General features: G+C 50.2%; 1 protein-coding gene across 5 annotated transcripts in view; it reads right to left on the bottom strand.

Moving 5' to 3' along the window:
- The window catches only part of INTS3 (integrator complex subunit 3), an 82,143-nt gene that overhangs the window by 855 nt on the left and 54,081 nt on the right, over window positions 1-27,207 (bottom strand). For all 5 annotated transcript variants that reach the window (XM_033174538.1, XM_033174537.1, XM_033174540.1 and 2 more), the window contains 13 exons: window positions 25,248-25,302; window positions 24,147-24,250; window positions 23,054-23,098; window positions 21,789-21,908; window positions 20,653-20,806; window positions 18,489-18,557; window positions 14,750-14,825; window positions 13,865-13,978; window positions 11,495-11,543; window positions 8,918-9,085; window positions 5,841-5,941; window positions 3,403-3,475; window positions 1,102-1,258 (listed from right to left, as the gene is read on the bottom strand). In XM_033174538.1, the coding sequence (XP_033030429.1) occupies window positions 1,102-1,258; window positions 3,403-3,475; window positions 5,841-5,941; window positions 8,918-9,085; window positions 11,495-11,543; window positions 13,865-13,978; window positions 14,750-14,825; window positions 18,489-18,557; window positions 20,653-20,806; window positions 21,789-21,908; window positions 23,054-23,098; window positions 24,147-24,250; window positions 25,248-25,302 (1,285 nt within the window). The remainder of the gene's footprint in view (window positions 1-1,101; window positions 1,259-3,402; window positions 3,476-5,840; window positions 5,942-8,917; window positions 9,086-11,494; window positions 11,544-13,864; window positions 13,979-14,749; window positions 14,826-18,488; window positions 18,558-20,652; window positions 20,807-21,788; window positions 21,909-23,053; window positions 23,099-24,146; window positions 24,251-25,247; window positions 25,303-27,207) is intronic.

The following is a 27,207-nucleotide window of genomic DNA, read 5'->3' as shown; positions in this document are numbered from 1 at the left end:
AAACATACCAAAGGATCTATTTTTTTTCTCTCCCCCCCCCCAAAAAAAATATGGTGGACATGTAAGAAAGCTAAAGGCTCTGGGGGAATGATACGTAACGAATGTTCAAACTGGTTATTCCTGAAAGTCCTGAAGCTTTTCTCTTTGGGATAATAGGGATGGAGGTCCCGAAAAAGATGGTTAAACTATTTATTAAACAGCCAGAATCCTCTAAGCGCAGAAATGGAAAGAAGGGAGAAGTAGCAGTCGAGGAGGAATGGCTTCAAAAGTTAATGGTCTGTGCAGAAATGGTGAAATGGACAGCAAAAATAAGAGATAAAAGAGGTGTTCAAGGAAGAGTGGAGACCCTTTTCGGAATATTTGAAGAACTGTTACAAGTCAAATGAAAATGCTGCCAGGGTTCGAATTATGAGCAGGGGAACGAAAACAAGGATAAGTGAGACAGAGGATAATTGTATTGAAGTATGTCATATAAAGCAGTAGGTACAAGATAGGAATAAAAACATCATGGAAATAAGAGTGGGAAGCCAAAATTTGAGAGAAAACGGAGATAGATAGATAGATAGATATAGATAGACAGATAGATAGATAGATGAGAGAGAGAGAAAGAAAGTGAAAGAAAGAAAGAAAGAGAGAGAGAAAGAAAAAGAAAGAAAAAGCTTTGTTTCAGGGGGGTGGGAGAAGGAAACTCTTTTCAGCCCAAGGCTCACATTCCCTCGGAGGCAAACAGCCTTTCCACTGCTTTAATACAATTATCCTGGATCTGCATTCCAGCCACGAAAAAGTCAAGGGGTTTCTATACATAGAGGCTGCTTTCTCCATGCAATAACTGGCATGATCACAGGCCAAGGGCACATTCCAGCCGGGCAAGTGCGCTCGGGGATGGCGACGGGAAAGTCTCAAGGGCCGGAACAAGAGAGGTTGGGGGGGCCGCATTTGGGGACCCCGGGCTGGAGGTTCCCCGCTGCTGGTATGTTTATTTATGCAAAGCATTTGCACACCACAGTTTATACATCGCCGCATCAGGGCACCGTGCGGTAACAAAGCACCCCATGCGCGCGCGCACATAACCCAGACCCCACCCGCAAAGCCTCCGCTCACCGAGGCGCTGCTGGAGGCAGTGTCTTCCTCGTTGTTGGCGGGCTGCGCTGCGTTCTTCCGGCTGCGGGGGCTGGAGACGGTGGCTTTCCGGCGGCTCTTTGGAGGCTTGCTGGAGGAGTCCTCGTATTCTTCGGCCAGGGAGAAGAGGTCGCTGAACCTGGGGAGGGGAGATGGCACAGGGTGGGTCCACGGGCTGTGCAAGAAGCTCTGCACCCAAGAGCATTTTCAGGTTTACGGGCAGCGGCAGGTCGGGGAACCCCAAGGCCTCCCTTGCGCTCGACCCGGAAGCTGCGGCCGAGAATGCTGCAGGAGGATGCGAAGCCTTCAGCACCTCAGCTCAGAGATCCACACTGGCTGTCAATCTGCTATTTGTATGCGCTGTGGTCCAAACCACCGAGCCTAGGGCTTGCCGATTGGAAGGTCGGCGGTTCAAATCCCCGCGACGGGGTGAGCTCCCGTTGCTCGGTCCCTGCTCCTGCCAACCTACCAGTTCGAAAGCACGTCAAAGTGCAAGTAGATAAATAGGTACCGCTCCGGCGGGAAGGTAAACGGCGTTTCCATGCTCTGCTCTGGTTCGCCAGAAGCGGCTTTGTCATGCTGGCCACATGACCCGGAAGCTGTATGCTGGCTCCCTCGGCCAGTAAAGCGAGATGAGCGCCGCAACCCCAGAGTCGGACACGACTGGACCTAATGGTCAGGGGTCCCTTTACCTTTACCTATACACTTTTGCTTAACAATTTGGGGGCCTGTTTACGTGCAAGACAACCTTTAAGCCCACTTGACTACAGAACTGGCACCACCCCAGGTGCCACGTAATACTCATTCCACGTTGGCAAGCCATCAATCCTTTAGCGAGGCGGCATCTGCACTTCGGAACTCCCTGCCACTGACCACCTTTTTCTGCGCTTGCTAAAAACTTTTTTTTTGTACAGGCAAGTTGGGCAGAACGTTGACGCGTGTTTTTATCTGGTTTTGAAGCCTATCGTTGGTTAGTATTACTATTTCTTTGAACATCTTAAATTTCTGCTTTTACTGTTAATTTCGCCGCGTTGTACTTTGGGGAAACTGCTTTGAGGTTGTTGCTTTTTAAAAAACAAACAAACGGCGAATAGATTTTACAAAATAAAAATGCGCAAGTGAAAGATTACTTGCTCCTTTTTCTGGTTTGCTCGCTTGCAGAGTGAAACAGCAGCAGCAGCAGGGCTCAGGCATTGTGGAAGAACGATGCCACCTGTAAGGTTCGCGTGAAGCTGCTTCACGATTAACGGAGCAGGAGCCCAAACAGTCTTTTGCAGTTTTATTTTGTAAATTATTTACAGTGCAGAGCTACAAAAAGCATGTCTGTCTCAGTCGTCGGCAGAATCCGGGAAGAAGAAGAAGAAGAAGAGTTTGGATTTGATATCCCGCTTTATCACTACCCGAAGGGGTCTCAAAGCGGCTAACATTCTCCTTTCTCTTCCTCCCCCACAACAAACACTCTGAGAGGTGAGTGGGGCTGAGAGACTTCAGAGAAGTGTGACTAGCCCAAGGTCACCCAGCAGCTGCATGTGGAGGAGTGGAGATGCGAACCCGGTTCACCAGATTACGAGCCTACCGCTCTTAACCACTACACCACACTATTATGCTTCTCCCCCAGCATTATAACTTCGGCACCCCAAGTCTCCTCCTACCCTCCTTGCGTTTCGCCCCTCTGCGCAACTGGGGTGCCGGAAATGGGGTGCCTCCCTCCTGGCCAGCCGGGCGAGGTGAGCGCAGGGTCTCAGCAACATCCCCAAGCCCTTTCCCCACCAGGCTGGTTCGTTCCCTCTCCTCCCCACTGGAGGTGTGGCGGCTGTCCCCGCTGGAAGAGGTACTGCTGCTGAATTGGCTTCGGGGCTCTCTGTATGCTAACGGACCCTCCGTTCCCCTCAGCGGGCCAGGAGGCAGTTCCCTGACACCGCCCCACACCTTGTCCCTGCTTTGGGGGAGAAAAGTTCTACACCCTTCCTTTCCTTGCCCTACAAGCAAACCATAGCTCTCAACTTTTCCCTTTTTTTTTTAAAAGGGAAATTCCCTTATTCCGAATAGGATTCCTCGCAAGGAAAGGGAAAAGTTGACTGCTACGAAGCAAACCTCTGCTCAGCTCAGTCCTCAGGGCGAGACTTTCTTCTCCATCTCTCTCCTGCTCACTTGCTCTCCTTCGGAAAGGAGGGCACCCTCTTTTTTTTCCTGAGCCCCACACAGTACCAAGGAATGCCTTCGCTCGCCCGCCCGCCCGCCCACCCCCTCCCACAAACGCAAACACACGAGACGGGCACTCACTTCATCTTGTGGGCTTCGTCACAGCTGGCCTGGACATGCTGGAGGGCTTGCAGGATCGGGGTTTGGCTGAAAACTGCCGGGGAATCGGAAGGGAAGAGCAGCAGGAAGTCAATGAAATGAAATTTTAAGAAAACACGGCGACTTCACATCCTTGCAACCGCAGGATGAACGGCATAGAAGGGGGGGTTTAACGCCAAGTCACTCGCACATGTAAGAGCCCAGGCAACCTGCCCTCCGCCGAGTCAGACTCCTGGTACGGAGTTCTTGTCTACACTGATGGGAAGCGGCTCTGCTGGGTTTCAGATGGGAGTCACTCCCAGCCCTAACTGGAAATGCCACTGGGAATACAAACTCTCTTCTTTTTAGCTATTTTTCTCTTCTTTTTTTATTATTATATAACTGCAATAAAAGTCCCCACCCCGCAGTTATTTCTTCTCTGTTCTTTTTCTCTCCCTTTTTTAAACAGTTGTGTTTGGTAAGAATAATGAATATTTTATATATTTCTTTCCCCCCTCTCTTTTATTTACTGCTTTTATAAATGTGCTTGGATTTTAGTGCTCAATATGTTGAAAATATTCTTTTTTAATAATAATAATAATAATAATAATAATAATAATAATAATTATAATAATGTTTGCAACAACAACAAAAAACCCAGAAGCTTTTCTTTTGGGAATTATAGAGGGGGGAAATACCTAAACTGTATAGAAACTTATTCACGTATGCTACTACAGCGGCAAGAATGTTACTTGCCCAAAAATGGAAAGAAGCAGAAGTCCCAGCAAAGGAAGAATGGATACAAAAACGTATGGAATATGCAGAAATGGCGAAACTTACCGGAAGAATAAGAAATCAAGATAACAAACTTTTTTTTTTAATAAAAGAATGGAAATGGGTTATATAATATTTACAGATAAATTGTAAACAGATATGAACATTGGTAGGATTATTGTAATAACCTGCAGTTTTATAAGAGTATATATTTAAAGTAGATGAATAAATGAGCAAATTAAAGTTACAGGTAGGTAGCCGTGTTGGTCTGCCACAGTCAAAACAAAATAAAAAATAAAAAATTCCTTCCAGTAGCACCTTAGAGACCAACTAAGTTTGTTCTTGGTATGAGCTTTTGTGTGCATGCACACTTCTTCAGATACACTGAAACAGAAGTCACCAGACCCTTATATAAAGTGAGAGAGTGGGGAGGGGTATTACTCAGAAGGGTGGTGGGAATTAAGTTAATTTGGATATGCAGAAGATTTTGTGTGTGTGTGTGTGTGTGTGTGTGTGTGTGTATGATTTCTTGGTTTACAAAAGTATGTGCAACATCTCTTTTTTCAAGTTAAATTTTCTACAGATCCATTTCATTTGTTGAGACATTAGTGTTACCTTGGAAAGGAAAGGGGGAAAGAGGTGGCGGGGGGCATGGTGAGTGGGGTTGGGGTTTGGTGGCGATGTTTCTACTCTACTTAATGTATGTGATATGCAGAAGATATTAAAAATAAATTTAAGGAACCGCAGAAAGAGGGGGAAGGAAGTCAAGTTTTGAAATGTCAAAATGATTGTAAAGTTAGTGAAATGTATAAACCTGAAAAGCATTAAAAAAGAAAAAAGGGAATCAAACCTGGGACTTTCTGCCTGCACTAAGCTACGGTCCTGCACTTAAAATTCAGACAAGAGTCTAGTCCTCATGATCTTAAATAAGAGTTCTGGTTTAAACAGGAAGCTGGCTTATACGGAGTCAGTTGTTTGGTCCACCTAGCTGAGCTCTGTCTACATCAGACGTAGGCAAACTTGGCCCTCCAGATGTTTTGGGACTACAACTCCCATCAACCCTAGCTAACAGGACCAGTCGAAACAAAATAGAAAATTCTTTCCAGTAGCACCTTAGAGACCAACTGAGTTTGTTCTTGGTATGAGCTTTCGTGTGCATGCACACTTCTTCAGATACACTGAAACAGAAGTCACCAGATCCTTAAATATAGTGAGGGAGTGGGGAGGGGTATTACTCAGAAGGGTGGTGGGAATGGGTGATCAGCTGATAGGTGTGGAAAACCTGTTGACGACTCTTCTCTTAACGGCTGAAATTAGTCTTGCAGGGAAAGGCAAGGGGTGAGATGGCTAAAGATAGCTTTGTTATGTATAATGAGATAATAATCCAATGTCTTTGTTCAGACCAGGTTTCTCCATGGTTTTAAGTTTGGTGATTAGTTGCAATTCAGCCACAGGACCAGTGGTCAGGGATGATGGGAATTGTAGTCCCAAAACATCTGGAGGGCCGAGTTCGCCTATGCCTGGTCTACATCAACTGGCATCAGCTCTCCGTGGGGGAGTCTTTATAAGCCCTTCCCGGAGATGCCACTGGGGACTCTCTGCCGGCAGAGCAGGGCTCCGGCCCTGAGCTTTAAGGCCTCATCGCCAAAGGGAAAAGCTGCACTCACAGTTCTGTTTGGTGTTGGTGAGGTTCAGGCGCAGGTTGTCTAGGTGCTCCAGGATCTGCTCCAAGGTGAGCTGGGCGAGTTTGCTGCTGGAACTGCGCAAGCTGGAAGCAAAGAGCCAGAGAAAGGAAGGGGGGAAAGGGGGAGAACGCAGGCGGGGTCATTAGAATAGGCTCCCTGGGATTCTAACGTTTTGCATGGAACACAACGGCAAAAGACTCGAAACCCTGGGAGCGTCTGCTTGCTTCCCCCCTCCTGCAACTTACAACGAACGCACCAAGCATCTAGCCCTCATGAAGGCATGAGTTAGGAACATAAGAAGCGCTTTGACGGCCCATCTAGTCCAGCAGCCTGTTCCCACGGTGGACACCCAGAGGCTGCAATGGAAGCATGCGAGGCGAGCGGGGCCTGAGAGCAGCAGCAGTGCTCGCCCCACTTTCGATTCTTAGGAGCTAGGGGAAAAAAAACTGGGCAGGAAAAAGAAGCAGCCGTCCTCCGAGTATCTGCTTTTGAACTTGTCTGTGGTTTCCCCACTTGCTTATTTTGGCTTCTTATGTTTGGGGGAAGGGGCGCCGTCCGTTTTTAAAATAAGCTCCGGTCCAGTCGCTTAGTGTTGATGCTCAGAGGCTGGAGAAGCAGCTCCACTAGATGTCATCCTTGCTCTGTGAACGTTGGAAGGACCTCCTTGTTCTCTGAACGAAAGGCTGCATGCCATGTGTGTGTGTGTGTGTGTGTGTGTGTGTGTGTGTGTGTGTGTGTCCCATCCCGCTTTGGGAAATGTCTTGCCACGAGCACAGGAAGCTGCCTGGTACGACGCAAAGGCGATGCTCTAGCTCTGAGCTGCGGAGGGAAAGGTTTTCCTCCCTCCTCACACTAGGAGAGAGAATCTGATGAAGCTGGACGTGGAAGGCTCAGGTGAAAAGACTTCTTCACGAGGCACGCAGGCTGCGGAACTTGCTCCTATGGGATAGGAGCAACCAGCCGGGATGATTTTAAAAGAGGGCTTGGGGTGGGGGGCAGCGATCAAGGGCTACTAGCTCAAGGCGGCACCTGCGGTTCTCTTCCTGCTCCTCTTACCCTCACAACCCCGTGCGGCAGGGCTAGGCCGAGAGGCAGCGACTGACCCCAGGGTCACAAACACTGAAATTCATGGCCGAGCAGGGATTCGAACCCGGGCCTCTCCCAGGTCCTAGTCTGGCACTCGAAGCACTGCACCACCGCGGGCTCCCTTGGCATCTGTCGTAGGGACGCAACCCGCAGCCAGGCTCTGAGCGAGATCAGAGGCGTCCCCTTTATAAGCCGAAAGAGCGAGCCCTCCTTCCAGACATTGCATGGGAGCCCAGAGGCGAGATCCAAAGTGTTGCTCCTATGAGGCAGAGGGAGATGGTGGAGGCGAGGGATAGCTCTAGGTTCCCGGGGGGGGACGAGACTCCCTCCCGCCCTTGAGCCAAGCAGGGAGCAGCACAAGGCAGGTGAAATCGACTCCAGCTAACACAGAGAGGCCGGAGCCCTCCTCTCTGCATCCTTCCAAACCTTTCTCCCCGCCCCTCCTGCAAAAACTTCCACTTGGCTCTAATTGGGCTTGGGTTCCTGGCACAGGAGCTGTCAGTCACCGCTGGGCTCCCCCCCCCCCCGCAGGGAAATCTCCCAGATAAATTGCCCTGGGTTTGCAATGCAGATGCGAAGGCAGCTCAAGGAAGTGGGTCCAATTAGGAGAAGCAAAGCGAGCAGCTCTCTGCTCTCTGTGGATAAGACGGTGAAAAGAAAAACACGAGAGGAGGTGCAATTTTTGTCCTTGGGGAAGGGGTGGCAATGGAAGAAGCTGGTGGCCGCCTTTAGTTGCCTCACCCACGGCCCATATGCTCTCTTTGCATGTGCAGACTGAGGTTTGCAGCTTTCAGTATTTATTTATTTTTAAAGATAAACAGGGCAAGCTTCTAGTCCTTATGACGGTGACAGATTAGGCCTGGTATACTTTTTTTTGATCCACTCAACAGCAAAAGTTCGCTGGGTGATTCTTGGTTCAGTTGCCCTCTCTCAGGCTAACTCAGTTCGCGGGCCCATTGTGAGGATAAAACAGGATAATCCTTTGTTCTTATCCTTGGAAAGAAGGGCAGCACAAGAAACAGGCAAATATGCATTGCAAAAAAACCTCTACCCGTGTGTTGTATGGAGGATAAAATTATATGCAGTTCCCACATGCAGCAAAATCCCTTTGGATAGTGCGGGGAGAGAGATACTTTTTGAACATCCCTCCTGTTTTGTTTCAAACTCCTTGCATGCAGAAAGGTAGCACCTCAAATGTGTACCTTTCCCCTGGCACACTTTTTTCTAGGTGCAAGGAGCTGTCATTAAGCAGAGTCAGTACTGAAACATGAATGGCCTCTGCCTGCAGCTGCAGCAGCTCCACAGGCAAATACCCTCCACAGGCAAGGCAGGCAGAGCAAGAACCTTAAAAAAGTTTCCCCATGCTTGCTGGAGCTAACACAAGAAGAGCCTTGCTGGATCAGGGCCAATGGCCCATCTAGTCCAGTATCCTGTTCTCACAGTGGGAACCCCTCAAGCAGAACCCTTGAGCACGAGGGCAACTCTCCCCTCCTGTGGCGCACAGCAGCTGGTCAGAAGCACATCTGCCTCCGACTGCGGGACAAGAGCATAGCCATCATGGCTAGTAGCCACTGCTGGCCTCCTCCACCTCCTCCTTCACAAATCTGTCCAATCCCCTTTCAAAGCCATCTAGGTTGGTGGCCTGCTATTGCTGATGCTTTCGGATGGTGCAATAAAGTTTACGACAAGGTTGGCGGCTGTCGCTACATCTTGTGGCGGCGAGTTCCACAGTTTAACGACGCCGATGGGAGCTGCAGTTCGCAGCAACCCCTGGAGGGTGGAAGTTCCCCTCTCTCCCGAGCCAGGTGAAGGAAACAGCCTTGTTCTTGCTGTTGGAAAAACCCCGGCTGACCTCCTGCAAAATCACCCGGAGATCAACCGGGAAGTAGATCCCAATCTACCTTCCTCTCCCCCCCCCCCCGCCCCCGGGGCTGAAGCGACCTCCTCCTCCTCCCTTCCCAACCCACGTTTACCTTTGGCGTTTCCGGGGAAGGCTGTTGTTCTTGATCAGGAGGGACTTGATGTGCTCGGCCAAGAGGTCGTCGTGCTTGATGCACCAGTGCCGGAGAATGCTGGTGGTGAACTGGTCGTCCGGGTGGCACGGCCGGCTGAGGACCATCTTCACCATGTCTTCGCTAGGCCTGCGGCAAAATGCACGACTTATTGTTATTCCTGGTTGTCGTTTTTTAAGGGGCAAGAAAACCAGGGGAACAGGAGAAGACCCATGGTCTTGATTTAATAAGAGAGCCTCGGGCTTGGCAGCGGAATGTGGCCCCCCGGTCCTCTCTGCCTGGCCCTTGGGAGTTCTCCACAGGCCACGCCCCTCACCAGACTCCGCCCCCCCTCAAATGCTTTTACTCTGATCCATGTTTCTTGTTTGTCTTGATAGACCGACAGGGGCGTCTGCTTAGAAACCAGCCTACTGTACAAAGATTATTTGTTGCTCCGCCCACTTCTGCCTCTGGCCCGCCCACCCGACGTGCGGCCCCTGGGAAATTTGCCCATAAGGGAATGTGGCCCTCAGGGTGGAAAACATGGAAGCAGCAGCCTTAGCGGAGTTAAGACCTGGATCCCGGCCAGCCAACAGGTATTCTGGCCGTCATAGTTAAGCCAGCCCAGCGCAAATCCCTTAAAAATACCCCACAGAGCCAAAGCCTGCCTCAAAGGAAGGCCGGGTTATCCCAGGATGCCCCTGCCGTTGAACGCGCAGCCGGGAAGCTGCCTGAGATTTCCTCAAAGCATCAGGGGTTGCTGGGCTCCGGGGTGCTGCCTTCCTTTCCTCGGTTCGTCCAGCGTGGCAGCTCAGAGAAGGGGAGAGGGGAGAGACAGCCTGTTCCCTTCCAGGTCCCTTATGAATAGAAATTAAAGCGCTCTCTGCGGGGCCATTGGCAAAGGTCACGCTGGGACATCGCGGCCTCCCTGAGGGTCCTAGTCGGGGAGGAGGAAGCACAGAACGGTAGCCGGTTTCGGGAGGGAAGTCACAGAGGCAGTAGTTGGGAAAGCAAGGCGTTGGCGGATGCCTGGCGGAAACTAAAAAACTCTACTGGATCAGACAAAAAAAACAAACCCCCCTGTTTCCAACAACCATCAGCTGGGGGGCTCCAAGAAACCCAGAATGGACAGAGCTTATCATATTGTAGAATTGCATGACTCTCTATATCTCTGAAATTAATGGAGCTTGATTCATATCAGTGAGTCTACTCTGAGCAGGACGACCACTGGCTACCACCCATAATTCCCCATCGTCACTTTTTGTCCTGCCATCTCCAATTCAGTTAGGAGCGGAACCAGTGCTAAATTAAGTAGCAACCGAGTTCCTTGCTCATCTCGGGGGATCTTCAGAACTCCTTCTGCAACAGCCCAGAGCCCCTCAGGGAGATGCAATCTGGCCGCTTTGCTGCCACAAAAATCTATCATTGGATGAGCGGGGGAAAAGCGACAACCTCCCCACCCCCAGCTTGTTTGCAGGGATCGGCTGAGGAGAGGGGCTGGGTGCTAGCACATGTGCCGGCTGCATCCACCGTGACACACACACACAAACCCGGTGAAATAAAAAGGTTAGCTGCCCCAGCTTTTAAATCTCGGCGTTCTTGCAACAGAAGGAAACTGCCGTTCTCCCGAGATCCGCATCGGAACCCACATACGGGGATGCAGAAGATGCAACACAGCCCACGGCTGCAACTATCAGTGCCAGCCATCGGAAAAGGCACGGACACCCTTGGCCGCTGTTTGCTGCTGCCTCCGGGTGGGACTGCTGGGCCCGGGCAGACGATGTCTCGCCTTGCTCTGAGCAGCTGCGCAGGAAATTGGGAGCCAGCTCAGGTCAAGCCAGCAACGAGATAACACACCTTCCCCGGTGCTTGGGTCGCCAATTAACATTTTTGGAATCGCAAGTCGGGCGCGGGGAGGGAACGCACCCGGCCTTTCGGCTTCTCAAAGCTCCCCAGCCGCCGTGGCCACACAAACCCTGTCCATAACTCACTGCAATGCCGTCCGCAGTCCAAAAGGGCGATTACATAGAGCGGGGGAGGCGAGAGAGGAGGCAGGCAAGCAATCTGCTGCGCGCGTGTGTGAAATATAGCTTTAATTTCCCACCCTCAACTGCCATGCGTCTAAAGTTTGGGCTTATTAAAAGCTGGAAGGCTCAGAGAGTTCTTTCCATCATGGGTAGAAGCAGCATCAGGAGGCAGGGGAAACACAGGGGAAAGTTGCCTTATATACCAAGTCGGGTGAAAACAATTGTGGACACTGCAAAGCAGGAGGGCCAGACGGAGAGGAGTGGAGGTCCGCGTGTGGCCCTTGGTTCCCTACCCCTGCTTAGGAACACACCCAGGAGAAACATGGGAAGTGTTAAAAGCCCCTACTGATGCCTTCCTCCTGGCCGTTTGCTTTCTCTCTCTCTCCGTCCCTTTCCTCGCCACCCCTGTATGTTGGCGGGCACCAACTGCCTCCCCGAGAGACCCTTTTCTTCCCATGCAGCCCTGAAGCCAGGCACCTCCGCTCGGAGCGCTCTTGAGGCAACTGTGACAAATGGCGTTTTGGATACGTACTTCTCCCGTCTCAGCTGCAGCAATAAGCAGGAAAGAGCCTCGGGGTGTTCTGAAATGCAAAGGGAGGTTTGTTAAGCAGCTGCTAACCAACTCTGATGCAGAGCTCCGAGCTCCTGGGCAGCATATATCTATATATTTGCCACTGCGTCAGCAGAGCTGTGGCCTTCAGCCTAGGCCAAATATGTTAGTGTAAGCACACAGATTTGGTTTCTTGTAATTTATTGTTACATTCACACCCAACCCTTTTCTCCAAAGAGCGCAAGGTGGAGAACGCACGTCTCCCCCCCCCACTCCATTTATATCCTCACAACGACCCTGTGAAGCAGGTCAGGCTGTGAGAGAGAGTGTGACTGGCCCAAGGTGAGCTTTATGGCTGAGTGGGGATTCGAACCCCAGTCCCCCGGGTCCTAACCAGGGAGAAGATAGATAGTTTAATTAGACAGATAGATAGATAGACGCGGACCCTGCGGTGTCTGTGTTTCTGGGAATTAAACTATGGAGAGATGCATTTCTAAACGCCGAGACTCAAGACAATATGAAAAGAAACACCACATTATATGGAAACCTGTGGCTCTCAATCCATGACATATGAGGATGCATGAGGGAAGAAACACACACTGTGTCTCCTCAGGGAAAACCTGAACCGTTTCTTCCTTCAAGTATTCTGGAGGTGAGCCCTGTCACTGAAAACCACTACGCCACACTGGCTCTCAGTATGAAAACATAATAAACAGAATAAATAGCAGCAGACACACACACTTGCTGGTGCCATTGGGCAGTGTTTTCCCATGTGCGGCTGCATCCTTCTTGTCAACCGCTGTCCGCGAAAAAGGACTTGGTCACAAGAGTCTGGAAGCTCCATGAAAGGAAGTCTAGAGTGACGGATCCCAGCAGGTCCCAGGAACCCTCCAGGTGTGTTCTGCCAGTATGTTTGGGCACCAGGTAAGAGTCAGGGTGGATGGAGTCCTGGGGAGGCCAGGAGACTGGGGAGGTGCGTCTGAAGGAGTATATCTTTATTTGTAATTTGTATTCATTGTTTTATTGGGTGCTTTGTGCTGTTTCTGCTTCAGTTTGTCACACATGTATCTATATTCCTATATACAGTGGTACCTCTGGTTGCGGACGGGATCCGTTCCGGAGCCCCGTTCGCAACATGAGCAGAACGCAACGTGAAGCGCCGCGTCTGCGCATGTGCACCACATGATTCGGCGCTTCTGCGCATGCGCGAACCGCCGAACCCGGAAGTAATCCATTCCGGTACTTCCGGGTTCAGCGCAGTCGCAACCCGCAGCTATCGTAACTAGAGGTATGACTGTACTAAGCGGTACAGAAATGGTCTACGTAAGCAAAGCCCTAAATGGCTCGGGACCATAGCTGTCAACCTTTCCCTTTTTTTTGCAGGAAATTCCCTTATTAGGAATAATAGGAATAATTTATTATTGGCCAAGTACATTTTCCAACATACTTGGAATTTGTTTCGGCTACATTGCAATGTAAACATACAGACACTGTTCCTCTCACAATACAAAGAAGCAAAGAAACCCCACCCATATTTTACCTCCCCTTAAGCTATGCAACTATGAATTTAACAATTTAATGGCACAAGGGAAAAAACTATTCTTGTGCCTGGCCGATTTTGTATATGAAGTCCTGTAGCGACGTCCAGATGGAAGTAAATCAAGCAGATGATGACCGGGATGTAAAGGATCTGCTACAATTCTCTCTGCTCTCTTCTTAACTCGGGTAGCATAAATTGTCTCTATTGAAGGCAAGCTAACACCAGTTACCCTTTCTGCAATTCTTACAGCTCGTTGGAGCCTTTTCTGGTCTCTCTTGGAGGCTGTACCGTACCAAGCTGTTATAGAATTACAGAGAACAGTTTCAATGATGCCTCTGTAGAATTGGATCAACACTTCCTGGGACAATTTAAATTTCCTTAGTTGACGCAGGAAATACAGCCTCTGGTGGACCTTTTTAATAATACTATTGGTGTTGCTTGACCAATTTAAGTTATCAGAAATTATAGAGCCCAGGAACTTAAAGGACTCTACTACTAGAACCATGTTACCAAGAATGGAAAGTGGTGGCAGAACGGAAGAGTGCCTTCTGAAATCAATTACCATTTCTACTGTCTTTTGGGTATTTAGTACCAAATTATTTTATAATTATAGCATTGGGAAACAGCAGGGAGGGTTGACAGCTATGCCCGGGACCCAAGTACCTATAGGAGCACTATCCTCAACGAGGGCTACAAACTTCCCCCAATAACAACCATCTCGGACCCTGCAATTGGTGAGAGAGCAACCTGGTTGGCATTGACCTGCGACAGGGCCTTCTCGGTGGCGGCTTCCATATCTGCAAAACGCTCACCTTTATACTTGAGATGCTGAAGGATGGGGATGATGGTCTCCAGGGGGATGTTGTGGGCCAGAAACAGCTGCCAGGTGCAGTATTGCTCAAAGGTCTCCCACTCCAAGCTCTGAACTGGAAAAAGTGGGCAAGGGGGAAAGAGGGAAGGCAGGAAAGAGCCTGGCTGTCAAAAACGTGGTATGGCATCTCAGTTCACAGTGTCCTGCATTGTTTCAAGTGTAATTGAAACCGCTCCGATTTTTTCTTTTTCTTTACCAATAGCAGCATATGAATATTTTTAGGAACAAACACACATCATCATCATCATCATCATCATCATCATCATCATCATTATTAATTATTTTATGCAGGGCTCCCAAACCTTTGCGGGACCACCGTCTACTTGGTTCCATAAACTCACCCCCAGTGCCCCCTACCCTATAAAAAGGATTCTCTGGGTTTACACGCCCCACCAAGGAAGATGGTAACGCAATGAAGTTTGAAACAGGGGCAATTAATTGCACATTCATTCAAAATCCAATTCACACGATTTAGTTTAATTCAACAAACCAGATGAGCCTGATTCGGTGATACGATACCAGCTTTTCAAAGTCTGATAAGTCATTGGCACTTCTTGTACCCCCTGTCACCCCCCTTGCCTCTCAGTGCCTCCCAGGTAATCCCGCCGCCCACCCTGGGAACCACCCTGTGAGGCTCAGAGGTGGTAACTGGACCACAAGGTCCTCCCAGGGAGCTTCACGGATGAGGGGGGATTTGAACCCAGGTCTCCCGGGTCCTAGCCCAGCACTCTAACCTCTACTATAGAATGAGCGGAAGGGTCTGTCCAAACACACTCCTTATTTCCCCCCTCCCTTTGGCACCTGGCCCCCGCTGAGACCAACTCACTCAGAATATTGAGGACAGAGTCTTTCCGAAACATCACCAAGTTCCCCATCATAACGTGGCAGACCAGTTCCTGGAGCTGGGGAGAACAGAGAGCAGGAGTCAGACTCACAGATTTATTAACAAGGCCACCAAGCGCAGGTCGCAGCCGAAGAGAAAAGCAGGAACGTGGAATATGCATTAGGAACAGTCACAGTTTATTTTTTATTTTGTTTTGACTATGCATTAGGAAGATAGGTAGAAACGAAAAGCTGCCCTATGTGTTAAGTAAACCATGCATCTAAGAGTGGGACCTTAACTCGAGGGGGCCCCACGCAACCTTGCCTGAGCCGAGCATCCTTCCGTGCGGATTTAGGCGTGTTAAGTGTTACGGGAGAGTAGGAATCAGTAGAAGGGCTTTGAAGAGGGACGAGCAGAAAGGAAGGAGGGAGGGAAGAGAGTGAGGTTTTGGTTTGCACCAAGGTGGCTTTCCCCGATCCTGATTCCCCCCCCCCCCCGGCAATCCCAGATACTGCTCTAATCTCAAACTCATCCTTAGCCTCAGCTGGGCCTGCTGGGAGTTGGAGTCCAGCAAACATCTGGAGGGCAGCAGAGTTGGAGGTTAGGAAGCTCCCAGTGGAGCAGCTGACACCTTGTCCTGTTCCTTGCTCTGAAGATTTCAAGTTGCAGATGTACTGCATTGAAACCGAATGATGACTAGTTGTTGTGAATGCGAGGAAAGCAAGCTGAAGTCAGTCAGTTCAACAGGGCTCCCTCCCTCCCTCCAAGTTATCGCTCTGCAAAATCATGGAAATAAACCACAACCCTGTGACCACATTCACACCTTCCCATTGAAGCGCAATGATACCACTTTAAGCAGTCATGGCTTCCCCCAGAGAATTATGGGAACTGTCCATTGCGAAGGGTGTTGAGCATGGGTAGGCAAACTAAGGCCCGGGGGCTGGATCCGGCCCAATCGCCTTCTCAATCTGGCCTGCGGACAGTCCGGGAATCAGTTTTTACATGAGTAGAATGTGTGCTTTTATTTAAAATGCATCTCTGGGTTATTTGCGGGGCATCAGAATTCGTTCATTTCCCCCCATCAAAATATAGTCCCCCCCCCCAAGGTCTGAGAGACAGGGGACCGGCCCCCTGCTGAAAAAGTTTGCTGACCCCTGGTGCTGAGAGTTGTTAGGAGAGCTCCCTATTCCCTTTATGGGCTACAATTCCCAGAGCAGTACCCTCTTCCCAGGGAACTCTGGGAATTGTAGCGCTGGGCAGGGACTCGGGGGTCCCCTAAGGAATCTTAGCATCCTTGACTAAAAGCAGCTCCCAGAATCCTTTGGGGGGGAGCCATGACAGCTTCAAGTGGTCTCATAGTGCTTTAAATGTACGGCGCCAATGCAGCAGCCTAAGTGTTCTTCCTCGGCTCAGAATTTAGATGCAGGGAGAAAATGCTACAGTATGAATACTCCACGTCTCCACAAAGTCTTCCGAAACCTTTCCCCACTGGCCCCACAATGCAGCCAAGAAACCAGTGAAGAAGGATGCGGGGAAATGAGAGAAAGGGACGAGTGATGGAAACTGAGGCAGGGCTGAGAAAGGCACCAAGGTGGACGTTGGTTAGGCCGGGCAGGAGCCCAGCAAGGGGTCAGATCAGGCGCGCCCGCGGGGGGGCACCCATCCTTTCCCACATGCGATACCATCTCGCTGTCTACCCTGGCCAGGAAAACCTGCCAAAGAGACCCAGCCGTCCCAAAGCTGGCATGGGAAGGAGGACGCTTGATGAACGAAGCAGATATGGATATATTAGGGGAGACGAGGGTTTATTTTTGGGGTGGGGGGAACAGCCTGTAGGCCCAGCCAAGCTCAGAGGCAATATGCATGAGGCAAAGAATAATGCCTGCCAAGACTCACAAACACACACACACCCTGAAACCGCTCCCACTTTGGCTATTTTTGGGTCACTCCAAACGGGCGCCATGGCAACCTATTAGCACTGGCACCGCACGCCGCCAGCCCCGCTCTCTCGGGGGGCTCTTTAGCCCAGAGAACTGCTCTGGCGCTGTTACAATTTCTGGGAAAGGAAACGGGGAAGAGGCCTGCAAGGTGGGTGTCCTGCCCCCCTCTGGCCCGGAGATTGGGGCCGGGGGAGAGGAGTCGGCTGCAGGGTCTCCGTGGCAAAAAGAAGGGCGCCTGGGGCATGTGCAGAGGCCCACGCTTTTTTCTTTGTTTTTGAAAAGGCTGCGCTCTGGGTGTCAGGAGAAAGGGTTCCCGTGTAGCCCTGCACCAACCGAGGCCCCACAGCTGAACCAGAGTCGCCATCAGGAGAAGATCTCTCCCTATGGCTCTCTCTGAGGCTGTGTTCACGCCATGCCTTTAAAGCAACCACACACACACCCCAGAAAAGAACCATGGGAATTGTAGTCTATCTCTTACGTATAACTGCCAGCACCCTTTAACACACTACAATTCCCAGGATTCCTTGCTGGGGTGTGCGTGGGTGCTTTTTATGGGGCAAACGCAGCCAGAGGCTAAGAACATAGTGGTTAGCGTGTCAAGACTGCGATCCGGGCGCCCAGGGTTCGAATCCCCACTCAGCCATGAAAGATGCCGGGCAATCTTGGGCCAGCCGGTCTCTTGGCCTAACCTACCAAACAGGGTTGTTTGTGCAGAAAGCATTGGGGAGGGAGAACCTTGAGCTCCTTAAATGAAAGGCGGAATATAACTGCAATAAATAGAATGGATAAAAACGCTGCCCGTCCACGCAGCAGGCATGCAACATCTGGCCATGGTCCGGGAGGCTGGCCGGGGCCTGAGAGTGGGAGAGAGGAGGGAAATCTAGTCTGATCTACTCCCAGAAACACAGGACCATCCCAGTCATCAGTCTCTCCACCCACAGGGGTAGACAAGCTGGTGCGCTCCAGACGCTGTTTGACTCCAGTGCCCAGTAACCAGCATGGCTGATGGGATTTGCAGTTCAGAAACATCTGGAGGGCCACAGGCTCCTAGACACACGTCCCAACCAATCAGGGATCACATATTAAATGTGCTTAGAAGTGTAAACTGTTCCACCTGGCCTTTGGGTTGGTTTCTGTTTGATACTCATGCTTCATTCTTTTATTGGTGGTCTATTTGAAAATGAGACTGCAGTTTTAATTTTGAATTTTAATTTTGTATTTTAATCTGTATTTTTAAATTGATTGTTTTTATGTTTTTGCTGTGATTTTAATTGGTGTTTGCCGCCCTGAGCCCGGTCTTTGGCTGGGAAGGGCAGGGTATAAATAAAAATTTATTATTATTATTATTATTATTATTATTATTATTATTATTATTATTAACAGAGAAAGGGAATGTGCTGCCTTTCAGATATTCTTGGATTCCAGTTATCATCAGCCCCAGTCGGCATGGCCAATGGTCAGGATGATGGGAGGCACAGTCCAACCATATAAAGGACAGGCCACATGTTCCCCATCCCTGCTTTGGAAGAGAAGATGGGACTGAAAGCTAATCGCACCTGTCTGTTTTGAGGATCTCCTCCCAATTCTGCCGTGTGCCTTGCTGCATTGACACAATACCATAGCTGTCAACCTTTCCCCTTTTTTGCGGGAAATTCCCTTATTATAGCATTGGGAAACAGCAGGGAGGGTTGACAGCTATGCACAATACCTGGAGGGTGGAAGCAGTTCCAGAAGGAGCAATGGAAAGCAAACACACAGGCTCGCCCAGCTCTGACCTATCGTTCCACAAGGAGAGGCCTTACCTGTGCTGAGTCAATGACGGCCACGATCATGTTCAACAGCTCCCCGCTCCGCAGGGTCTCGTCTGGAAACTTGAGACAGAGGGAGAGGCAATCAGGGGAGAGCAACAACAGACTTTATGCTGCTTTTCGGTCTAAGGAGACAGCGAATTACTACTTTCTGAAGCTCGGTTTATGCAAGCAACAGAACTCAGACGGGGATATTGTTTTCATGAATGTTGAAAAACGTACAAACACTTCCTCGCAGCCGTGGAGGATATAAACGGAAGAATAAATAAAAGGTCCTGAACTAGCAAAAGCAGCTTCTCGGTATTTTAAAATGGTTAAAACTGGCCACAGCACCCAGCCCAATCCTGGACTACACAGAGGCATGCGGTCCTGTCCACCATGTGCAGCAGGGGGCGCCACAGGCTGGGTGTAGCTGGCTCGGCCTTGTATTGCAATAGGAGAGAGAACAAATGGCCATGGCAATTTGCTGGCAAAGCTGTTTCACTTTGTGAAAACAGGTGCCGGGGGGGGTTGTCCACGGGACTCTGACACTTGCAACTCCATTCAAAACAGGAAGCGAAACGCCAGCAACGCAAACACAAAAATACGGTTTTAGATGTGGCGGCAACTCTCCCGCTTTGCAGAGAGGTCGTCGTTCTCTCCCTCTTGCTCGAGTGGCAGAACAAAGCTCTTCTTTTTCCCTGGGGAAAAGTCTCTCGGGTTAAGTGGAGGAAATGGACAGGACAAATTTGCAGAGGCTATCGAGGGCCACCCGCCACAATGGCTAGGCTCTGCCTCCATGGCTGGATGAGAGCCGTTCATTCTACGATGCCACGGAGCCACAGCCCTAAGAAAAACACCCAAACCCTGAGATTCTAGTCCTCATGGTTCTGAACTAAAGAGGAACATAGGGAGATACATTAGACCACTGGGTCCATCAAGCTCAGTATTGTCTCTGCTGACTAGTAGCAGGGGTAATTCCCAGCCCTACCTGGCGATGCCGGGGAGAGAACCTGGGACTTTCTGTGTGCAAAGCAAATGCTCCCCCACTGATCTATGGGTCCTTCCCCCGAGGACCAAAGAGAGCAGAGCGATAGACCGGCAACGGGAAAGAAAAAGGCAATGAGGTTCCCGCGCTGAAAAGGGGTAAAGCCGGTGGCTGCAGAGGACAATGCGGTCTGGTTGTTCTGGGGGAAAGGCCTCTGGCAAACGAGGGCTTCACCCCACCCCGCTGGCCTGTTCGGCTGCTGAGCGATGGAAGCAATAAAACGTTTCATTAAACCTAACGGCCTGGAGAACAGGCAGCGTAAAACCTCCCCAGAGCCCGGCCGCGTCCAGAGATGGCTCGGGGTTCTGCGAGGCATATGCGATCGCTCAAGGAGAAAAGCACACTGGGGGAAGCAGAGTGGGAGGGCAGAAGAAAAGCAAAGGTCCTGGTAGAGGAGAGGGAAGAGGGCGGGGCCTTAAAGAGCCCTGCCTCGAAAGAACAGGCAAGAACGAAAAATGCTAGGGGTCGCTGTTAGCTAGGGAGGCCTCCGGATGCTGTTGGAATCCGACTCGCATCAGTCCCAGAAACCGATGCTGCCAATGGTCAGGGATGATGGGAGTTAGGAGTCCACAGGTTCTCCACCCTCTCCTAGACACCTGTACCAGCCAATCAGGGATCCCATATTAAATTCACTTACAGTGCAAAGTAGCGATGGGGAGACTCCAGTTCCCATCAGCCCCAACCAGCATGGTCATGGATGATGGGAGGTGGGAGTCCAGAAACATCTGGAGGGTCACAGGTTCACCACCCTTTCCTAGACCCCTGTCCAAGCCAATCAGGGATCACGTATTAAATGCACTTACAGAGGCGCAAAGACGGATGGGGAGACCGTGGCCCCCTCTAGCTATTGTTGAGACTCCAACTCCCATCAGGCACAACCAGCATGGTCAGGGATGATGGGAGATGGAGTCCAGCAACAGCTGAAGGGCCACAGGTTCTCCTTGCTCCTGGGGCAGAATGTTACCAAACTGGTCGCATTCATGTTCCCCATCTGTGATAGGAAGTTTCCATTTCCCCCCCTGCTGCACAACCAGAGTGAGATGACGGAGTAGCAGAGCAGAGTCTAGTCTGAGTTTCAAAAAGGGGTGCAGAGATAGGGCAGCCTTTGCCACCTCTCCCTCTGGGTCTCACCTCAGTGTATATGGAAGGAGTGAGGAAGCAGAGGAGCCGGACGTCGTCCTCCTGGCAAGCCTTCATGTCCATCATCAGGCAGGTGTGCAGGTCGCCCAGCTGCGTGGCCTGGGCAAAGGACTCGTAGAGGTTCATCTTACCGGCCGCTGCTTTGCTGAAATGTTTTTTAAAAGAAGAAAATGGAGGGGAAAGAGCCAAGTGAGCAAGCAAAGGAGCAGAACCCGTTCCACTGTGCGAAAGGAGCGCGTGCCTGAGACGTGACAGCTCTAGCTGGTTTTCTTGGTGCTGCGATCTGCCCTTCTCCTGTTGTGCCAAATTTTGTCCCTTGCTCGCGTCTTGATGGCCCCAAAGCCTTGATACCGAGTTGCGTGGAGCCCTGCCTGCTGAGCTTCTGGTCCTCTCTGAACTCCCCACCCCAACCTTGTCTTCTCCCTTGCTCCCAAAGTGGCAGAACAACGCTGTCTAGGTATCATTCAGGGATACCACATGCTGCAGGTGGGGGACATCCTTTGGCCTTTTGTATATTGCTGTAATACATCACAACCATCACCCCTGCACTGCCAGCTGCTGGGCCGCTGGGGGTTCAGCAACATCTAGAGGGTTGGAAGTTCACCCCATGTCTGCTGTTTGGGCTTTGCCCAGGGATTGTGATATGACAGGCCAAAGGAAAATGTCTCGTCCACACCATGCATTAAAGCACACACCTCCCCCCTGCAAAGAATCCTGGGAACTGTAGTTTGAAAATGCTGAGATTTTGAGGGGGGGAAGCCACACCCTCCAAATGCATGATGTGTGGATGTGATGGCGCACAGTGGCAAGCGGCCAGATGTGAGGTTTCCTCCTCACTGCCAGTCCCAACCACGATCTCACTAGATGAGGTTGAATGCGGCCCTCCAGGCCACTCTGTCCGGCCCTCGGAACTCTCCCCAAGCCATGCCCCTGTCTCTGTTTGCTGCCAGTCTGGATAATGCCTCTTGCTATCCTGGACGGATGACAGGGAGGGGTGTGCATGTGTGGAAACGGGTGTGCTGTGCATTTACATGCAAGGTACCCCATCCCTGACTTAGGAAGTTTCCCAAGACTTCCATCTTAAATTCCTCCCCCCCCCCAGGCTCACTGATTGTTTGCGCTCTCACCTGGCTTTTAGGTAGTAGAGAAGGTGGTAACCGATCTTGGGCTGCTTCTGGTAGAGCTCTGACAACAGATCCAGGAGCACGGAGAAGCTGCTGTTATCCTCCTGCATCTGGCAGAGGTTCCTGGAAGGGGGCAGGAAGGGAGGCTGGTGCTGTACTGGGTTAGGTTCAAAGACAACCCCACAACCACTGTGTGTGTGTGTGTGTGTGTGTGTGTGTGTGTTGTGCTTTTACAGTCCAGGCTGAGATTCGGAAGAGATATGCCATTTTGTGCCTGAAGCACTGGGGACGTCTATCTGGCAGGTTTCACACCCAGAACCTTGCACTCTCGCACCCAGGGCCCTTACAACAGAAAACAGCTACAGTGTGCTACAGCCATGCTCCATCAGGGGCTACTCTCTCCATCAGGCTGCAGAGACTGCTGACTGGGCTTTCTCTCCCATAGCTGTTGCTTGGCAGCAGCTAGTAGGAAGAACAGCAAGCCATGGTACTCTTGAAGAACAGCTAGCCATGGTACTATTGAAGAACAGCAAGCCATGGTACTCTTGAAGAACAGCAAGCCATGGTACTCTTGAAGAACAGCAAGCCATGGTACTCTTGAAGAACAGTAAGCCATGGTACTCTTGAAGAACAGCTAGTCATGGTACTCTTGAAGAACAGCTAGTCATGGTACTCTTGAAGAACAGCTAGCCATGGTACTCTTGAAGAACAGCTAGTCATGGTACTCTTGAAGAACAGGTAGCCATGGTACTCTTGAAGAACAGCAAGTCATGGTACTCTTGAAGAACAGCTAGCCATGGTAATATTGAAGAACAGCAAGCCATGGTACTCTTGAAGAACAGCTAGCCATGGTACTCTTGCATTTTTGAGATCAAGGCCACAAGAAGTTGGAGAAAACTCTGGTTTGTTTTTATTATTATTTAAAAAATGAAATACTGTGGGGTGTTCAAATCTCCCCTGGACCCCGGACTCCCCCAATCTTGGAAGCCCACCTGTACCCAGTCAAAGGGACATCTGAAGAGCCCCCTGCTGGTCAGACCAAACGTCAACACCTGATCCACCTGCGATTCCCACAGCAACCAACCAGATGAAGAGGCCGCAGAGGAAGCAGCCGCAGAGGAAGCAGCCCTTCGGCAACTGGAATCGAGGGACATGAGAACTAGAGAAGAGCCTGGCTGCAGGATCAAGCCAAAGGCCTGTCTAGTCCCCCATCTTGGGCTCGGCGGCTTCGAAATCAGAATGGAGAGGAGAGAAAGCATGAGACTCACCTAAATATTAGGTAAAGTGGCTTCCCCACGGATTCCTCTAGAGACCTGCAGGGAAATAAGAGAGGGAACGTGTGTGTCAGGGGAAATGGGCACGCCAGGTCAACAACAGACAGTGTGGTGTAGTGCTTAGAGCGTCAGACTAGGACCTGGGGGAGACCAGGGTTCAAGTCCCCACTCCATAAGAAGAATTACGTAAGATTATTTCAATATACAATTAGAGCGGCGAGATTGTTACATACATAAAAATGGAAAGATACAGCCCTACTGACTATGGAAGAATGATAAAATTATTGGACTTTGCTGAGATGGCAAAGTTAACGTGTTTAATCGGAGAAAAATCATTCTGGACATTTATTAAGGATTGGAAACGTCTTACGGACATTTTGTGTGAAAGAGAAAATGAACTTGTAATACACTAGATTTGAAGAGTGAAAAAATATTGGTTTGTGGAAAACAGAACAGTTGGATGTCAAGTTGAGTGAGGTATATTTAGCTGATAGACAAGAGAACAGAAGCCTTTTCTCCCCTCCCCTTTCCCGCCCCTTTATATTTCATTTTCTTTTTCTTTTTCCTTCTTCCTTTTCTCTTTTTCCTTCTCTCTGCTCCTGTTTCTTTTTAATTAGATTTTTAAAAATATCTCTTTTATACTGGCATTGGGTATAAACTTTTGCATATCTTTTTGATGAGTATCAATAAAAATAAAATGTTATTAATAATAATAATAATAATAATAATAATAATAATAATAATAATGGCCTCAGAACAGCCCGGCTGCTGGAGCCAGTGGCCAGCCAGGTACCTTAATGATGTCCATTGGCAGAACGTGAAGGCCAGAGCCATCCCTCACTGTTACTCATGAGAACGTAAGAAAATCTCAGCTGCTGGATCAGGCCAGGGGCACACCTAGTCCTGCATCCTGTTCTCACAGTGGCCAACCAGGTACCCCACAATGAGAAGTCCTCGGGTGCAATTTGGCCCATGTCTGGGCTGGATCCTTCAGGAATTCCTCCGCATGCTTGCAGAACAGAAGGACCAGCTAGAACAACCAAAGAACAGAAAAATGCCCCCCTCCACTTTCCCCCAAACCGCTTACTCTTCTGTGATTTCTTCCGGCAGGACCTCTCCGCGGAAGTGAACTTTGAAGAGCTCCTGCAAGCAGGAAGCAAGAACCGACAGCTGCTCCTGGTCGAAATCCTCCTGTGTGGGAGAGGAAAACGGAACGATGCAAAGTCTGGCAACAGGCCGGGGCACTGCCATCGTCCCCAACTGTGATGCCCTGTCCAGACTGGGTAGGGGATGGCGGCGGCAGCAGTCAGGTGTCAATAAAAGCCTAGCCCAATATTGGGATGAGGAGCTGCTTTGCTGCCGGCGCTCAGGGTGGATGGGTTTGGGGTGCCATTAGAAAATGTTGCAGGCATGCTTTAGAAAAGCAACCAGTGCCCATGTGCTAATTTAGAGACTGGGTACATCCATTCCCCCTGCAACGGATCCTGGGAACTCGCCCCTCTCAGAGCTCCCATTCCTTGAACCCTTAACAAACTACAGTATCCCAGGATACTCTGGGGAGGGGGCATAAATGGGTTTTAAGTGCATGGTGTGTACAGTAAGTCAGGCCAGACATTTAAAGTGCTATACCACTCTCCCTCCCCGCCAAGAATCCCAGGAGCTGTTGTTTGTTAAGGGTGCTGAGAGTTGTTAGGAAACCACTACCCCTCTCGCAAAGCTGCAATTCCCAGCATGGCTTAACAGTCAATCCCTCTTCCCAGGGAACTCTGGGAATTGTAGTTCTGAGAGAGAGGAATGGGGTGGTCTCCTAGCAACTTTCAGCACTCTTAATGAACTACAGCTCCCAGGATTCTTTGCAGGGGAAGCCATGCCTGTTTAAAGTGGTATCATAGCGCTTTAATGTGCTGTGTGAATGTGGCCCTTGTCTCCCTTCTTCCGACAGCGACGCAGGGCAGACAGAAAACTTCACCGCAGTGTGGCTGCCACGAACCTCCCCAGGCAGTTCCTGAGCTGAACTAGTGACTGGAGGGGCGGATGCCACCGGCCTCCCAGTGGATCGGCCTTATTAAGGGCACCCACCTAGCATTTGTCACTCCCTATGTGGGTCCCTCCAGGAGCAACACCCCACCCTCACCCAACGTTCCCCCTGCCCCCTTGTGCCACTTTCCGAGAGGAGGGGAGCTGTTACCTCTAGGACTTGGTCCACGATTTCCTGCATGACCTCACACTGAGCTTCTGTGTCGCTGCAGGCCGAGAAAACAAGAGGAAATCCAAGTTAAAGGAGAGAGAGAGAGAGATAGCAAGCGAGGGAGGGGAAAACAATGGGGCTTTGTACGCCAAGCAAGCTCGGAGCACATTGAGAGCATCTTCATTTTTTTTTAATTAAAAATTTATAAAGTTTTTACAATTTAAAGCACAAAACATTACATGGTTAAATTTTTTCATACTCCCCCCTCTCTCACCAAGGGGAGCAAATATCCAAGCCCCCCTCTCACAGGAGCACATACAATACCATTTCAAATTTAACCCATTAACTTGTATAAATCATTGCTTAGGACTGGCCCTTTTCCTGGGCCAGCCATTCTTCCTCTTCTTAATTTCACCATCGATTGACTTCCTCTGATACCCCCCCTGTTGAATTCAAAGTCACACCTAATTCCCAGTTTTCCAATCATCATCTATTCTACTTTTACCCACAATAACTTTCCTCCTTATCACTTTTAAACATACATCAAACTTAATTATTGATTGAGAGCATCTTCAATCAGCATAAGCGACACCCAGCAAAACAGAAAGCTGCCCAGCTTTTAACTGTCCAGGGCGGGGTGGACATCTTCCACCAAAATAAGATCTAATAACCTGGGCACGAGAAAAGCCTGCCTGCTGGATCAGGCCACAGGCCCATCTAGTCCAGCACCCTGTTCTCGCAGAGAACAAACGGGAAGCTGGACCTGGGAGTGCAACAGGAGTGCTCTCCCTGCCTGTGGTTCTCAGGAGCTGATAGGGAAAGGAGGGGAAAGGCAGCTGCTAGAAGCCATTCGTAGCCTGATCCTCCATGAGTTTTCCTAATCCTCTTTTAAAAGCCATCCAAGTTGTTATTGGCTCCGGTTTGGAGGGCCATCGATGAGAGACACGGTCGGGAGCAAGTGGAGGTCTCGGTGCCAGCAGCCTTGGCCCCACTTGCTGGCAGCCCAGCCCCCAGGCTTTGGCAGATGCCTCCCCGCTTTTTGGACCCGGAACCGCTAGGTGTGAGATGTGGGCAGGAAGGGGCTTGGATCGAGAAACAAACCACTGCTTAGGTTTCGCCATGGCTGGAGCCTGTCCTGCACATCCTTCTCTGTCGCGGTTGCAGATGCCAGAGGCAGCAATGCTTCCGAATACAGGCTACTCCCCATTTACGTGGGCCACTTCTGCGTGTGATCGCGCACTGCCGGGAACCCGGAAGCGGATCCCGGAAATGCGGAGGAGCCTGGAGAGTCCTCCTGACTCGCAAGTAGACCCTCACCAGAGCCCGGAGAAGACGTCCTGTTTGGGATTTTGGGAGAGTCGCCTCGCAAGCTGGAGGCACAGCAGGGATTTGCTGAGGCCTGCCACCTAACAGCTGATGTGCTCCTCTTACATCAGCCAGAGAGCATGGTGTGGGGAGAGTCCCGGGGGCCTGACAGAGCGGCTTTGAGGGCCGCATCTGGGCCCTGGGTCTGAGGTTCTCCACCCCCGCTGTAAACGCTCATATAATACATATTTGTACCCATTTTAATATTTCTTCATGTTATTGTGGGTTTTTTTTTGTTCATACAGTGGTACCTCGGCTGTCGAACGTAATCTGTTCTGGAAGACCGTTCGACTTCTGAAACGTTTGACAACCAAAGTGCAAAGGGCGGTCGACAAAGTCAGTGAGAAAAAGAGGGGGGGAAAACAAACAGCGGAAGCCGTCCAACTTCCGAGGCGCGTTCGAGAACGGAAGCAATAACTTCCAGGTTTTTGGTGTTTGGGTTCCGAAACGTTTGGGTTCCGGGATGCTCAAAAACTGAGGTACCGCTATATATTGTTGCACGCCGCACTGATTTTTTTTATTGTTGTTTATTTTAAAGTAATCGTTTTATTATGACTTTTTTTTTGGTATGGGATCAGGTTAGTAGGTGCATCTG

This window comes from Lacerta agilis, chromosome 17, assembly GCF_009819535.1.
Source record: "Lacerta agilis isolate rLacAgi1 chromosome 17, rLacAgi1.pri, whole genome shotgun sequence".
NCBI lineage: Eukaryota > Metazoa > Chordata > Lepidosauria > Squamata > Lacertidae > Lacerta > Lacerta agilis.
Note: the sequence above shows the minus strand (reverse complement) of the source record. Positions and strands in the feature narration are given on the sequence as shown.